A 16,383-nucleotide genomic window follows, 5' to 3' on the forward strand; every position below is an offset into this window, starting at 1 on the left:
CTCCTTGTTATCCTTCTCTATACCCATCCACTGCCCTGTAAAGCTGAGCGGTACACTGCTCAGTATTCTAAAGACTACAGCAGGATGCTTAGCTGGAAGGGAAGACAAACACTGACAGGGCACTTCTATTGTGCTCTACTCCCATAACAATCAGGGCCTCATTTGACTTTCCCACAGTCTGAGTCTCTCTTGCTCTGGCAGTACCTTGTCGAGATGTCAAACCTCTCTCTCCCCTCTTATATCACACTCTCTCTCCCCTGTCGTTATCTTTTTCCAGACAGAGGGCAGAGGGAATTTCTGTGCCAGAGGGGCACAGTCTGAGAGTTAGAGGATAAGGTTAAAGAAGCATGATAGATGATCTCATATCAGTATTGATTGTTTTAGGAAGATGAGATGGCCCCTCCTGCTCGTAGATTTGTGAGATCAGAGGTGTGGCATCCATCCAGCTCAACATAAAGCATAAACCATTTAGTGAGGCCATACTGTCAGGGAGGACAGCTTCAAGCTACATGACAAGTGTAATTTGGGGGATTTTCTGCAATGTGTCATGCCAAAGAAAACATCTCTGCTCAATAAAATAATTGGAATGTCGAGGGCAGCTCTGTCAGATGCCCGCGAGATGCAAAATGAAATGAGGGAGAAACAGGATACATTATGTTGCCCCTTTTCAGACAAGAATGCAACCACAACTGCGCACACATGCAAGCACACACATGCACGCATCTCTGTCACTGCAGATGAGATGAGATACAAGGAGCTTAAAACACATTGCATGTTAGGCAGAGATGAGAATCTCAGAGCCATTCCACACTTGGTGGAATGGCTGTTTCATAGTAAGAGCCCTTCACTTGCCCCCGTCTGCATTTGCACAAGGGAGGAAAAGCAGCTTATTCACCCACTGAGGGCAGGAGACACATAGCAACCTCATTGAATCTGTACACTGCTGTGAAATGACTTTGTATGAGCTTCCAAAACAAAACCAGAGCCACAACGTTGAAGCCTGATTAACATCTGGTCCAGTCTTTTCTTCCAACGTGCACCTGAGCATATCTGGAATTTGATTTATGTCTCCGCCAGGGACAGGGCAGGCCTGATAGGCAAGCCCTACTGCAGTTTACATTCTGGGTGTGTGATGGTGTGAACGCAAAAGCCTAGTTAGACAGAAGGCTTACTGTGGATCCCTTGGGCATGGCAGTCTCATCTACTAGAAGATAGAGGATGTTCAGTGCCACCAGAAGAACAGAGATTGTCTGCAGACATAGAGGAAGACAAAAATTTGTTCACACATGGTATAATTATAAAAAGATTGATCAAATCCTTCAAGTATCCGGCATCATGATATAATTGAATGCATAATAACAATCCTGTAACTGTAAACTGTGGCAAAATTGAGCTTCTCAAAACTTAAACAATTTGGGGGTTGTGCGATGCACGTGTCATGCCTTGCACATGGCCTTTCTACCTTATCTAACAGTATCAGACGACATAAACAGTATTCACACACTGTAATTTATTTTAAATCACTGTTGTTGTAGGTTGGTATTCAGCATTGTCTTAAAACACCCATTAAACAAAAGTAGTTTCCCCACCCAGACTCTGTGGGAAAAGATGGATTTTGAGGTACAGTGTTACTCCCAGTGGATACCAGCCAGGCTGTAAACGTCATGAGCAAACAGTGTGGGCCTAATGATAGGTCAATCTTAACACTCACCGTTCCTGTGAGCAGGATCAGCATCACTATGGGATACAACAAGTTCTTCTCCCATCCCGATGCCTTCTTTCTTCTCTCTGCGAGGACATGAAAGTGCAACAAAGAGTGAGTTTATTTATTTTAAGAAATGTATGTACGATGAACTAAACTCCTCCATTACACTTTCCACTACTTGTTAATTAATCAGCTCATCAAAGAACCTACTGCAACCACAAGCCCTCTGGCTTTATTTACAGGGTTTGTACCACTTTGTTTAGTAAAACATATCGCGAGTGTGGGGGCTGAGCACAATCTCAGCTCTCATCGCAACCGCCCCACCTCCAGGTAATATACATTTCATAACCTTCAAAAATTACACTCTTCCTCTGTAATTAGCCACACTCATCATTGCCTTAATTAATGGAAAAATAATAATAACTCCTGGATGAAAAGAAATGCTACAAAATTAATTTTATGATTTATATTTAGGAGAAAATACGTATGCATGTGCTGGGGGACTTATGCCTCTCATTCTTCTAAGCCAGATGAAACATTTCAGCTTTATATGTACCTCGTATTTCAACGGCTCATTCATCATGTTTATAGACTTTGCTGACAGCCCATGGACCACAGGCACTATGTCTTACAGACATCAACTGTCCTCTTACAATGTGTATGTGACTGCCCTTTAGTATTTGCTATTTTGACTTCTTTCTCCATTTCCAACCTTGTTACTCCTCCTTATTCTCAAAGTGCATCCACCCAGCCTGCCCAAGAAGTTTGCCAAATGCACTTTATATGCACCATCGTTCTAAATTAATGACATCACTAAAAGGCTTGGTACAATATAAAGTTTGCATCTTGTCCAATATCCTAAGTGCCTTTGTGCTCTCCTACCCCTCCTACCCTGCTCCCCAAAAGCCTCAGGCTTCATTTATAATATCCTAAAATGGATGGAAAATTATCAGGCAGTTCTGGTCCAAGTCCAAATTAAGAAATTAAGGCAGATGAAGAGAAAGCGGCTGCCTGTCAGCAATATGCAAAAAGCTAAGCTAACGTCTGTGGCATATATTTCCATGGCAATTCAAGGTCTTTCGCCAAAATCTATTTGGCCCCTGAACATTATATAATATAACTGTAATACCAATACCAATAATAATGATAATAAACCTAATTTCCATAGAACATCGGAAACAAAGCTTAGAAAAAGAAAACTGGACTTTCAACAGAACAGACAGAATTGTGTAAAAGTTAAAGCAACAGAAGGTGCGAGATGCAAAACAGAAAATGAAGAGAAATGATACATAATAATAATAAATAATACCAAGGGAACAGAAATAATAATAATTTTAAAAAAACAACTTAAATGAAAGGCAGCGAGAGAGACAGCGAGAGAGTATAAAAACGACCACATACACATACTTACCCAATTTATTCCTCTGATTTCTAATATTGTCCAGTTCTTTGTTGAGCTGGTGAGCAAAGCTCCCTCTGGTATAAGCGTGTGTGGAAGACCCTGTGAAAATAAAAATATCCAAAATATCTGAAACGTGCTGTATTAACACATGTTGTGTAGGGATAATATAGAGCTATGTTTCTTCCCTTAAATTTTTTTATTTCACAGAAGACAAAGAAAAAAACGATGCCCCTTTTGAAAGGTTTGGCTTTGTTGCTTGGTTAAAACAACCTAAATGACTATCAACAGCAAAAATAACTCACTGTTTTTGTTGCAGCTATAATGTTGTTTAAACAGACACAAAGCTCCTCTTTTGGACACCATAACTTGGAAAAAAATCTTTTTCCTCTTTTTTTTAAACTTCCCTCAAATACTTAAATAGACGGAGAGGATGTTAACCTCTCCCTGTATTCATCCTACCTCAGCATATGGTATTTGACTTGTCTTTATTAAGCAATCCCATCAAAACAAGTAATCCTGCACAGAAAATAACAACGTGATCTCAAACAAGTAAAAATAATCTCTTGTGTCAGGAGCTGTCTAGCACATGCCACAACTGGTTGAGTGGGCTGGATAAGACAGCAAGGGATTCTCCAGGAAAACCACAAGGCCAGCTCATTTAAGTCTAATTTATCTATTTTACTCTGTTTTCCTTCCAGCTTGACGCACTATCACAGAGGCCCCTCGAAGCCAAAGTGGAAGAGTATCCATTTGCATCCCCCCGGGTGATTGGCAGATGAAGACCAATTAGTTCAGTGTTACACCGTTACTAACGTGCAATAAAAATACCATCTTTCATCTTTGTTACAGGAGTGAAGGACCAATCACTTTGATCAGACCTTCTTCTTCCCTCTGTTATTATGTCACGCCCTGTCTGGATGGGTTTAAGTAGGTAAAAGAGGGTGAGATAGACGCAGAGGTGGAGAGTTAGCAGTCTATGCCCGTCTAAGGATCTGAGCAAGGGAAAGTTTGAACCCTCCAAGCAAATACGCTCGGAACACAACAGGAAATGTCATAGATAGTTCATAGATAGTTCTCTTTTTTCCTGAGACAAACTGAACACTTTGCCTCGGGGGAGCCAAATCTGTTCAGCTGCAAGTGAACTTATCCTTTACCTACGTGCACTGCGTATTTGAACAAGGCCTGACGCATCACTGGCACATATAAATCTTTGCTGAAATTTAAAAAAAAAAAAAAGTTTGTGTGGGGTTTTTCTTTTTTTCTTCTTTTTTTAAAACCATCCATCCAAAACAATACTTGACACTGAAAACAAAGGACAATAAAATCGATTGTTCGAAGCAGAGAAAGGGAAATGCTTAGATTTTCAACTGCAGTATCTTCAATGACATCACTGCAAACCGAAGTTAAATATATCCTTCTACTCCTTCTGCTGGCAGCGTCAAGTATAAGACTGAGTTACAGCAAGGCAGAGATGCTGAGTGGGGCTTCTGGCAGTCAGGAAGGCCTGGAGTAATTCAACATATCCTCTCCAACCTTCTCCACAGTCAAAAAATTACGTCATTCACAAATATGCTAAACACCATGCTGAGACAACAGAGGCACTGGCAAGGTCATTGTGCCGCATAGCATCTGGACGAGTGCTCTGTTTTCAGCACATCAGGGTGGTGAGAGGGCAGTCTGTACAAGTGTGTGCATCGCTTTGCCTGTATTGCAGTATATTTATGTGTGCCTGGTGCTGTTTTAATATATTCTGTTCTTCACTATGAAACTACTGAAACAGTATATAAACTGGTCCTTGTAAACTTTGACAAGCACAAATACAAGTTTTTTTAGCCTCTCACACATCTACCATGTGTATGAGACCTGCAACATCTGGCAGTACAAAGGACAGTTTAGGATTATGTAGCAACAGAAGTGAAAGGCTTGTTATGGAACTAAAAACTGAATAAAGTTACTTTCTGTAACTGAGGCAATGCAATCAATAGTGTCAACAGGACGTTTTATATTTACTGTGTCTCTCCGACATCATAAAAAAAACCAAACATGTATTTCTGATACAATGCACCATTATTCTTGAACCTTGGATCACATTGGCTGCACATAGCAGCCATCACTAGGTGCTCCTTTTGAAGCAATGTTGATGGATCTACAGCTTTGACTTCTATATCTGGAATCTGAGAAAACTATTGTGAAAACACAGTGTACAGGAATTAAGATATAAGGACCACTGTAATTTCTGCTTTAGCACAACAGTAGCAACAGTGATGATAGAGACGAACAAGGACTTTGTTAGGAATTCAACTTTTTGAATGTCAACTTCTTGAAACCCATCTATTAGTTTTTGGGGCTTTTTTTCTGGTTATAAATGGAATAGTTAAAAAGCCCATCAAAGAAAACACAGATTACTGGTAATCAGACTTTATCATTGGGGTTTGCATACAGAGATAAACGAGTGGAGTAATAAAGTCAGTATATCTTGCTTTGCTCTGACCTTTTTTTCTTTAAAGTTTGAACATAGAGAAAGTTGAAGAGCAGCGAGAGGAATCGCAGGCTGACTCCATCCTGACTTCTGTGTCACCAGACTACTTGTGCAGTTGGGATAAACTCATCACCCTGTATACATTTAAAAGCAATATAGTAGGGGTGCAACAATGTGTTATTACTTGTAACAATTGCTAAGCACCATCCATCTTTTAACTGGACATTCTCCTTTCAGGTTCATTACGCTCGTTACAAGAAAAGCAGACAAACATTGCTAATGAGCCGGTTTAAACCACAATGTCGTGATCAGCAACACATAAACTACCAACATGTCATTACAAATGGGCAATTTCATGCCACAGGAGGACAACAAAGGACCAGACATGTAAATAAACGTGAATGCATCAACTGATTAGGCTCAACAGTCCACATCTACAAACACAAACTTTCTAAGATGATAATTTATTAGAGAGGCCTGATGTAAAGTGGACACCGGTGAAGCAAGAAGACAACATTGCTCGTCTTTGGAGTGTGTCCCGTGAACTGTTCCTGACCTGCTCTCTACTTAATGCCCTGAGCAGATCAAAGGAACCACGCTTAGACGTTCAGTTGCACCCAACTATGACCATGAACAATGAGTATTTGCATGTGCACATACTTGCATGCATATTGTATCTGCATAAAAACATTATGTCTGATAAGCAACGCTTTAAGCTTCACTGAACATTACCCTTGCTTCTCTCTCCAATTCCCACCTCTCTAACAGACAAAAATGAACTGCAGCTTGTCCTTGGTACACACACTGGGATGTTGACCACTGTTTTGTTTTTGTTTTTTTGCCCCACCGTGACGTGTAAAGATCAAACGGTCCTGGAGATGATAAGGAACAGATTACAATTATTCTATCAGGTAGTTCAAAGCAGGGCACTGAGGAATGAGCCCTAAGAAACTGTACGCATTGGTGGCACTCTATGGAGGTGGCCGGCAAAGCGTTCAAAAACATGTGTTATCTAGGAGTGATCTCGCTTACCTCCCGGGTTTAAAAGGACACTCCTTTCTGTTCATTTACTCACATCTGTACACTTGGTTGCGTGCTTGAGTTAATATTAAAGTAGGTTTTGGAAACTGGCCGAAATACTTCCTGCTTTTTTTAAGATTATTTAACGTCAAACAAGGAATTTGGGAACACAGAGAGCTGGACGTGAAAAGGAAATGCAGGCTAAAAAAATATAACATCTTCAACATTCTTCAACACTTCAAACTTTCCCTAAAAAGCAGCACAAGGCTCCCGGTGTCCTCTCAGAAGAGTTATGGCTCTTTAATGTCTACAGCACCAAACCCTTTCGTGAAAAATTTCATTTCCATCCTATTAAACAGGCTGCCATTTGAGGCCTGACATTAAATGTGGCAATCATTTCACCAATAATGGCAGCGGCAGTGGATTTTCTTAAGTGGATTCTTAAGAAAAACTTCCTAAACAAAATATAGTCCTTGCCATAGTGGCTGCTTTGACCTTAAGCAGAAAGTTATGAGAGTGTGACGGTGTCAGGGAAAAGCCAGTGACAAGTGTGTGTGAATTTTGTGAATGTCTGTGTGTGTCTGTGTGCCTAGCTGAATTTTCAATGCTAATTGATTCCAGCGTGGCCTACTCCATCACACCCAATAGGGCAGTCAACCCCTCCCCTCCCCTATAATGTGCCAACACGTCTCCCACAGACATACCGTTTAATCTCCTCTGAAGGGTTTCCTCCTGCAAATGGATGCAGTAAATCTGCTCATCCAGGTCCTCAAGGATCTAAAGGGGAGAGAGCAGAGTAGGAAGAGATGAAATGGGTTATAATTAGGCCCGAAGTGGGACTGGAGCAGTGGCAGATGGGAAGATGAGTTGGTGATGTATTTGTAGTCCTCTGTTGTGATTTTAAATGGCTAAATGAGACATCTTTCAGACAAGAAGAGCAGACTCGAGTCTGTTACGGCCTGCAGTCTTCTAGAGAAATCTGAACAACAACTGTTTAATAAACTCTTTTCCATTGACTCAACTTTTAGAAATGCAGTAAATACTTCATCCAAGTGATTACTTACTGTCGGCTTCACTAGCAACTGGCCCATGACGGTAAACATCCTGGACAACCCCACAGGAGTGCACACTACACAGGAGACAGTACAATGCGGTCAATTTGTTTAAATATAATAAAGGCATGTTTCCACATATAGGGTCTGGAACTTTTAGTTCAAACTTTTCTGAGGAAGTATAAAAAGTATCTTTTAGACAGTTGATTGTCCACAGTGGACACCAGGCGGCGACTCCTATGGTTACAAAAACACTTTCAGTTGTGCACAAGTGTAAAAGAACAAAGCCCTCAGCTTTCCCTTCAGTAACACTTCACTAATGCTCCTCTCTGAGGAGTTCATGTCAATAGTTTTGGTTCGTACTGAGTGAATCACATTCTAAGTTCTAAATTATCCAGGCTATGCTGCTCAACTTGGCCATCAGAAGAGGGCCACCCCATGCCCATCACATTCAAAACACCAAGCGGGCGATAGTGAAAATCCTCAACTCGAGGCTTTGAGTTATAAACCTGTGAACCAAGTTAACAGGAGTTTATAAAACCAAGAGGATAATATTAAGGTTTTCTACCATGGCGTTGTAGCACCTTGGAGACTCAGTGGAATAGAAGTGGAGTGAAGCAATTTGTTGTATAGTCATACCCAAAAATAACATACAACCTGCCTAGCCTATAAGGGTGCTGAAACCATGGTGGAAAGACAGAGCTTTGAGGTTTTCTTGTTTGTTCCGAAAGGTTTCTCGGACTCAAAGTTTTAGGTACTTTGAGGGAAAACACTGCTCATAGAGATACATTTTCTATTTGCATCATTTTGTAAAATTATAAAACACACTTACTTAGTAAAAGGAGTCCTCCCATCAGAGAAATACAGGAATAGAGGTATGGCAGGTAGAACTCCCAAAGATCTACAAAATATGTATACTTTTAGTAAAAATGAGACTTAGGAACAGCTCAACACTTTGGAAAATGCTCTGAATGGTTCTGATGCTTGAAGGGATTAAACAAGCCAAGATGTGTGTTCATTTGAGTTTTAGAGCTGCTAGAAATCTGATTTCCTTCCTAAACAAACTCTCAGCCTAGATTCATAGTTAATGCACCGTCAGATTGGTAAATCCTAAAACTATTCCTTTATTTAAAAAACAAAAACAATGGGTTTAAAATGACCAATCATGTAGAATATTACAAAAATCATACCATAGAGTGACTCCATACTGGCTGCATCATTATCAATGAGGGCTGATGCCACCCACACAATTCCAAGAATGAGCAATGCCAGGAGAAAGAGCATCACAAAGGTCTCCAAAATGCGTGCCTTAATGCCCTGAAAGGAAAAAAGCAGGAATAAGAGAGAAAATTATTTCAATTAAAATGATGCATATGAAATCATAATGATGATACACAAAAGTTATATTATCAACCATGTCAAATTTTTACATTTACATATACTGGCCATTACAAAACAACAACAACAACAACAAAATCCACACAGGTCCCAAATTCCCAGAGTTTTAGAAATATTAAATTTAGATTTAGTCAGTCTTTTAACTAAAACATTATTTAGTTTTAGTCATGGTTTGGGCCTCAAAATTCTTATATTTTAGTGAACTAAATATCTTAAGATTATTGTAGACTAAATCTAAAGTATAAAGTGCAAAAGTTTGTTTTATTTTTATTGGTGAGAGTTGCTCTACGTGGTAAGTGTCTTATTTTCCTCAACATTAAATGTGAAATGTGTCCACATGTCTACTATTCTCTTCCTCCCATGCACGGGACCATGCATGTTGGCGACTGATCAAATTGTGCACATCTAACCTGACTGCACGATTACTTCTGATTACTTCCAAACTCGTCCCGCCTTTCTACACACATTGATTAAATGTGATTGGACCTTGTCTCTCCATTTTCATCTCGTTTTCAATTTGTCAACTAAAGCGTGAATACATTTCATCATAGTTTTTGTCCTAGAGCATTAGTTTTTTATGTAGTTGTTTTTGTCAAAAGAAAAAAAAAACAGTTGTTGACAGAAACATTACAAAAATTTATAAGTCAACAAAACAAACACTGGTGCTTACAAAATATTTTCTTGGGATGTGCGTTTTTGAGCACACAAAAGGGCACAAACATGTCTCAAAGCTGACAGAGTGCTTCCATTTAAGAGTGAAAAGGTGAAAGACAGAAGATGTGTCAGAAAAACATCAGAAGGTAATTTGCCAGAACGAGTTAGTAAAAAATGTTGGAGAGAGAGAGATGACAAATCTGTCAAATATGGTCTTGGTTCCGTTATGGCTATGACTGCTAACTGAACTGGCACGTTGGCATTTGATGACTTTATTCTTCTCGGGAGAAGCAGGATTGATGCAGGGATATGAAAAAATCTTCTGTGTGCTCTGATTCAGCCAAAAGCACCAATCAATCAATGGACAACGCGTTTCAATATCAGCAGCATAACACAGCTAAACATGCAACCAAAACATCAGCATGAGCTACTCCTGCTGAGGACCACACTAAAACCGGGGAGCTCAGAAAACTACAAGACAATATTCAACATGATGATTTGTTTGACCTTATATGTACCATGTAGTACTGTCTCCCACATATTTCTATTTTGCTATAACCCACCTCTAAATGAAGCCCTAATATGGTTCTCGTTAATTCAAGCAGAACATCTGTAAAACAAATCTGTATAAGTGTTCAAATACTTTGTATAGTCAGGAATGAACTTTAAAGGAGCTAGAAGTGCTGTTTCCTACATTTCATATTGAAGCACTGAACATGATTACTTTTACAGGAAACCTCGCTTCCACCCCTCCTCCTTCACTTAAACTAAACAGCATCATTTCCATTCACTCCACACAAACATAACATAAACGCTCTCATCCACTCCTCTGTAAAACAGCTCGTTTATATACACATATTGTGGTCTATAAAAATGGGTCCAACCAGGGATGGTGGTAGTAGAGGTAAAATTAAAAAGAGGAGGGAGGAGGGGAGGGGTTCCTGGGGTGTTGCAAGGAGCATGAAGCCTGGCTGGGTCAGCTACTGTCTGCGATCAAGAGCAGACCTCCCATCTGGGGCCGATTAGGAGCTCCCTTAGCACCGCAGCCATGTCTCAGGCCGTGCAGAAGAGAGGGTTTGGGGTAATTTGGGTTTTCCGGGTCACAAACTGCTGAGTGGTTAATAAAGTCCTCCTGTACCTGTTCACACACAGTTTCCATAACCTCCCACCCCCGCTGGAGAGCTGAACTGTCTAGCACTGTAAGACAGATTGGTACTCTCATACGTCAGCTTAGGCTACCGGGCATGGGATAACAAGGGCTCTCTGCTTTTGAGCATTGTTTAAATTAGGTACATACGAGTAATTTGTTACCAGCTAACATAATGGCTGTGTGGGTGCTGTTCAGTATTTGCCAACAGGTACACTCGCTGTGTGGCTGCTGTTCAGTATTTGTCAACAGCTACATGGAAGTCCATGAATAATAATGAAGCCTATTTAAAGAGTGGAAATGGCTTTAATTCTTGAGATTAATTTTATTTTTTTTAAATGGGAGGGCAGAGTTATTAGTTCCTCACAGTTCTCAACCACCTGACCTTCAGCATCTGCATTTTAAAGTGGAAACACTTTAACATTCCCTTACTACCCACTCTACAGCTCAATGTGCAAGTATGCATTAGTCAGATATTCAATATTCGTATTTAATATTTAATAAATGTGATCCCTACACATTGCTACGAACCTACTCAGTATATATTTACTATAGTAACGTAAGGAAGGAAGTTTCTTTCTAAGATTTCATTAATTTTCTGTAGTAAAAATCCCCTGTAGCATCCCTCTGCAATTACTGAGAAATGACTCCCGCTTCTCGCCTTCTCTTGCGGTGTTATTCTGGAAAAGCCTCTGGGGTCAGTGTAGAATTTTCTAGCATGGCAGAGAGTGAAATGGGCAGGGTCTGGAGTGCCTCAGTGTGGCCGAAGTGGACACTGCAGCCACAGGTAATGTTAGAGGGGGTGGGACCTTTAGTCAGCACGAAATAAGTGCTATGGAAAAATACAGCGCCTTAATAGAGACATCATGGTGGTGACATATAAGTGAACTACGCATGCCTTTCTGTTGTGATATTTAACAATGAATTTATCAGTCAATTGAAATTAATAGGCTACAATTACAGTAACAAGCTGACATAAGCACACATTTTGCTGACCTTCTCATGCTCAGTGTCTGCACGTTAAATCGATGTTGCAATCAAGCACATCACAGATCAGCTCAACTGTGCAGTCGGGAGCACGCTAAACACTGCTGAATAGAAAAGATGGAGGAGATGGAAGAGAGAGAGAGAGACTGGTGGAGGAGAGGAGTCAACGTCTGAGCATATCGCGTTCCCTGGAGGTAAGAGAGGTGAGAGAGGAATGCTTTCAGGGACTTCAGCCACGTCCCTCACGTGGTCTCTTAAGGATGCATGAGAACAAGCAGAAACCACAGGCAGGACGTGTGTCCGCTCAAGCGCACCAGTCCACCTTAACAAGATGTCCAGGCCATGCTGAAGGTGTATTCCCTTTAGATATGTCTCTCAATCATTTATAAGACTCAAATCATTACCCATTCAGATCATTTAGGGCAAAGGCAATGCTTGTCACCTCGCTTACTATCACCCCTGGTTCTTGCTTCGCGGGAAGAACGATCCACTGTGTCAGAAACGATTTGGCGGGTCAAGAGAACGGGGGACACTGAAAGTGACTGATTTGAATGGTTTTATTGATCCATTTACATGCATGACATAGCACAGTGAAAGTTCTGCTTATGATCACATATTCTTGCAAGGAAAAATGTAGCCCTTTGCACCTCATCGCAAAATATGTGGTTTAAAAATAGGAAAATCCAAGTCAGTCATCATCAGTGATCAAAGAAAACTGTCAACTGGTGAAGGAAGGGTGGAAAAAAAGAAAAAGACTGCGCCTTGGCATCTAGAGTGCCCGTTGAAAGTTTCTATTCTTGCCTTTCTAAATGTGTAACTACCTCTAAATATAGCAGCTCTGAAATATTCAGCATCCCCCGATCCTCACACTGACATCGAGTGAGGGGCTGCAACTTTGCTTGTACAAGACAAGGGAGATTTTCTAAGAAATGTGCGTAGTGGCCAGAGAGGAAAGTAATCACTTCATATGCGGCAGCAAACAAACATGCATGGATTGATCTACCCACACACACAGAAACGCAATCAGACAAGTTAATCTTTCTCCCAATCCACCCAGTCACACAAAGCTACAGAGGGCTTTGGAAACAGTTCACAAGCTTGTTGCCTGGTGTATTCTGCAGACAACTAAAGCCAATCTTTCATGACCCGTTTCCACTTCCAAGTAAAATCAAGTTGCAATCAAACACAGGACGAAACTAAGTTGGCACAGGAGTTTCCTAGTCGCTGTGATCATTCCATAACAGGTCAGCAGGTGATGGCAGAGATCATCCAACGGACCATCCTTCTGCTCACTGTCAGGGACGTGTGCAACAAGAGCCAAGAGTGTAATAAGTGAGGAAGGGGGCAGGGTCCTTTTCACTTCCAAGCAAAAAGACCTGCCCTCTTTGCTAAAGACATGCCAGATGCTCAGGGACCTTATTAGCGTATCCTTCAACCAGTCGGTAGCAGCGCAATGACCGTGTCAAAGACAGAAAGCAGAGGAGAGGGACACTGCCCTGTAAAGCTGCGCAATCAACTTCTAAGGACTCCTAAGACTTCTTAATAAACAGGGCAGAAGGGAAATGGCTGGTGTCAAGTCATATCATTCAAACCACAGTGAAGCAGCTTATCCGTTTGAGTACAGATGCTTAAGCAAACAGAATAATTTTAATGAATAACATAGCTTTCAGATGTTTGTCAAGTCTCCCTCTCCCTTTTGTTTTTTTGGTGTTTTTTTTTTAATCATCCTATTGTGGCAGCACCTTGTGATTATATAAAGTCCTTATATTAATAAGAATTCAAATAGATGACTGCTTCCTGGGTTTTGTTAAGTGGAAAGTAGGGACCAAGCACACCTAATAACACATAATACTCTACCTAACTTAACCCACAGTGCAAATAAAGCTGTGTAACCAAGTCAACGTGAGTTACAGATTACTTTAAAATCTTCAAAAACAGCTACAAAATCAGCAGAGACTCAGTTTTGTTTCAGAACTTTGCATTTAGATTTGAAAAACTGAGTCACGAGAGGAGGGGAAAATCTCGCTTGCTCGTTTTTACAATTCCTAGCTCAAGCTAATATGTCGCCATGGTAACGAACATTGTAACAGGCAGCTTTAGGGAGACATTGTGACCTTAGAGGAAGGTATGTAAACACCACTTTATATTCCCCGGCTGGCCCTACCCAAAAGAAGGCCTGGGAAAAATGTCTGCATGTGCAGGAGATTTGAAATAAATATCCAGGCCCCTATTGTGGAGCTCCAACAAAGACGAGTATCTTAGTAACACCACACTGGTTTACTCGGCGAGACGTTTTCTCTTTCCCCTCCTCCTCCTCCTCCACAATAAACACACTTCTCATCATCGGCGGGTTAGGGCTTAGGATGAGATTGATGAGGAGTTTCTTTAACTACCAGATGAAACCTGTTGGCCCTTTGCTGGGTCAGTCAGGGGGTCAGACTCGTTCCAACTCGTTTGAGGATCAAACACATTTCAATACTGTGGGTAAGACCAAAAGACTATTCCCTGCAAAGCACGAGTTCCTGTACAAATCCTGTTTCACAGACTTTATGCATGCTTTAATAATCGTCACTTATTTTGGTTGAAATAGAACAGGAAGTTGTCACCATCAAAACCCTTACCCTTGATTTCACTGTTTTTGAGTAAATATAGCGCTGAGATATCACACTCATCAATTATATCTATTAATGTGATTACATTTCCTTGATATGAATAGAAGACTGACTAAAGGTTTATGTAGATGTCTTCAGTCTTTGTTACAGCATACTGATCATCTCAATAAGAACGACATGTATGGTTCTCATCATTACAATGCCACCTATTGGTGATGTGGAGACAAGTAACAGAGAGACAATAATGGCAATTTTCTTTTTTTATTTCTCTAAATTCCCTTGCTAATTCTGCAAAAAAGAAAAAGTGGACAATATTTGATAAGCACATCACCAACAATGTAGTATCTCAATTTCTAAATATGATCAGAACCTAAAAACAAACTAAACAACAACCTTTACTTGCCTCAGTGATGCAGCTCTTCTGCAAAGATTTGAGAACACAGCAGTAAAGCGGTAGACATTTTACAGCAGCAAATAAAGCTAAATCATAACATCTGACATCAAAACCTTAAGTCGCTCTGATTCATCCACAATTTGGACAATTTGTTAAACTATCAATCATTCAGGTGACAGAGCCTCTAAAGAGTTGAACATTAAAAAACAACAACATTAAAAAAAACCATCTTTAATCTGTTGGCGTCTTTTAGTACATCGTCAAAAGTAAACACAGCCACATGAAAAGGCTGACTTACGACGTTAGAAGTGAAATTCATCATTCACTTCATTTCCGCACTCAAAGGGAACTCGCAGTGCTATAACATTAGCCCAGTGGGTTAAAATGCCACATAAAACCTTATGGCATAGCAGTCTAATGCTGTTATTGGATAAAGGGATAATATCACATTATAAAAACACAGATCTGCGTTTTACATTTATCTTGCTGTCGGCTGTATAATTCACTCTGCAGGCAGCTCGGGTTCGGGGTTTTTTGTTTTGTTTTTTTGGAGGGCGATTAAATAGGGGAGTGGGTATATCACTTCCACCCTTGCCTTAGCACAGAACCAACAAAATATATACCTGGAAGTGCAGCTCAACACTGAACAGTACTTCCTCTAGGCACATTTATGGAAGCTGTATTGCAAGAAACAGTCTTGCTGAAATGAAAAAGAACAAAAGGGAGAAATGTGAAAGAGGCCCTCATCCTGCTTCCTACACATCAGGGCTTGCCCTCTACTGAAGAAATCCAACCGAAACAAATTAGTGGGCTGAGGAAGAAAAGAACTCGCTATACACTACAGTACAAACTAATTTTTATGTGCTTTTGCCAGGAGGGACATAAACCAGAGAGGTTTCAAACTGTGACACAGGATAGAGGCGTATTAAAAGTAAATCTTTGGCCCTCCATTTTGCAAGGCTCTATTGTGCTGTCATGTTGCTGCGACTTTATGGACGTTTGGAACACGAGCCCCCAGCCCATTTTTTGGGGGGGTAATCAATTAAACAAGGAAGTTCGCTGAGCCTTACAACTCGATTATTAGCTTGTCCTTTTGAAGTTTTATTTTAGGGGGCTGGGGAGGAGGTGACAAGGAATCAGGCTTTAAATCAGTGGGGCCGATGCAGCAGTGTTGAAGCGTTTGCAGCCTATGGCCTTATTGAAAGGGTTTGTCAGGATGTGGCACTGGGTGAAGACCAGATTCAGACTTTCATGGTTAATGAGCTTTTTGCGGTGGCAGTTACGGTCAGTGGCATGAGTCAGGGAGAGGGCAAGCACTAAGCACCTGCTGCTGCTCTGGTTGCTAAAAGAAAACCTCTTGCATAGGTATTAGAGCATTCAAATACATAACAGCCTAGAGTACAGTACCACACAAAATTTTACTATGAACTTTTTTTAATGACTTCCAAGTTTGTTTGTTTTTTAAACCAAAAAAATTGTCCAAATAATTTTTTGTAATGAAATTCTACCTTGTCGATAATTTTTTAAACGCAT

The 16,383-nt window shown here is 40.6% G+C and overlaps 1 protein-coding gene across 1 annotated transcript in view; it reads right to left on the reverse strand.

Annotated features, from left to right (window-relative positions):
- The window catches only part of lmbr1 (limb development membrane protein 1), a 39,477-nt gene that overhangs the window by 11,449 nt on the left and 11,645 nt on the right, over positions 1-16,383 (reverse strand). Inside the window, exons 6-12 of the mRNA XM_006795059.3 lie at positions 8,849-8,975; positions 8,491-8,559; positions 7,671-7,735; positions 7,311-7,383; positions 3,117-3,206; positions 1,712-1,788; positions 1,173-1,250 (exon numbers count right to left, since the gene is read on the reverse strand). Of these exons, the coding sequence (XP_006795122.1) occupies positions 1,173-1,250; positions 1,712-1,788; positions 3,117-3,206; positions 7,311-7,383; positions 7,671-7,735; positions 8,491-8,559; positions 8,849-8,975 (579 nt within the window). The remainder of the gene's footprint in view (positions 1-1,172; positions 1,251-1,711; positions 1,789-3,116; positions 3,207-7,310; positions 7,384-7,670; positions 7,736-8,490; positions 8,560-8,848; positions 8,976-16,383) is intronic.

This window comes from Neolamprologus brichardi, chromosome 9, assembly GCF_056152115.1.
Source record: "Neolamprologus brichardi isolate AB-2024 chromosome 9, ASM5615211v1, whole genome shotgun sequence".
Lineage (NCBI taxonomy): Eukaryota > Metazoa > Chordata > Actinopteri > Cichliformes > Cichlidae > Neolamprologus > Neolamprologus brichardi.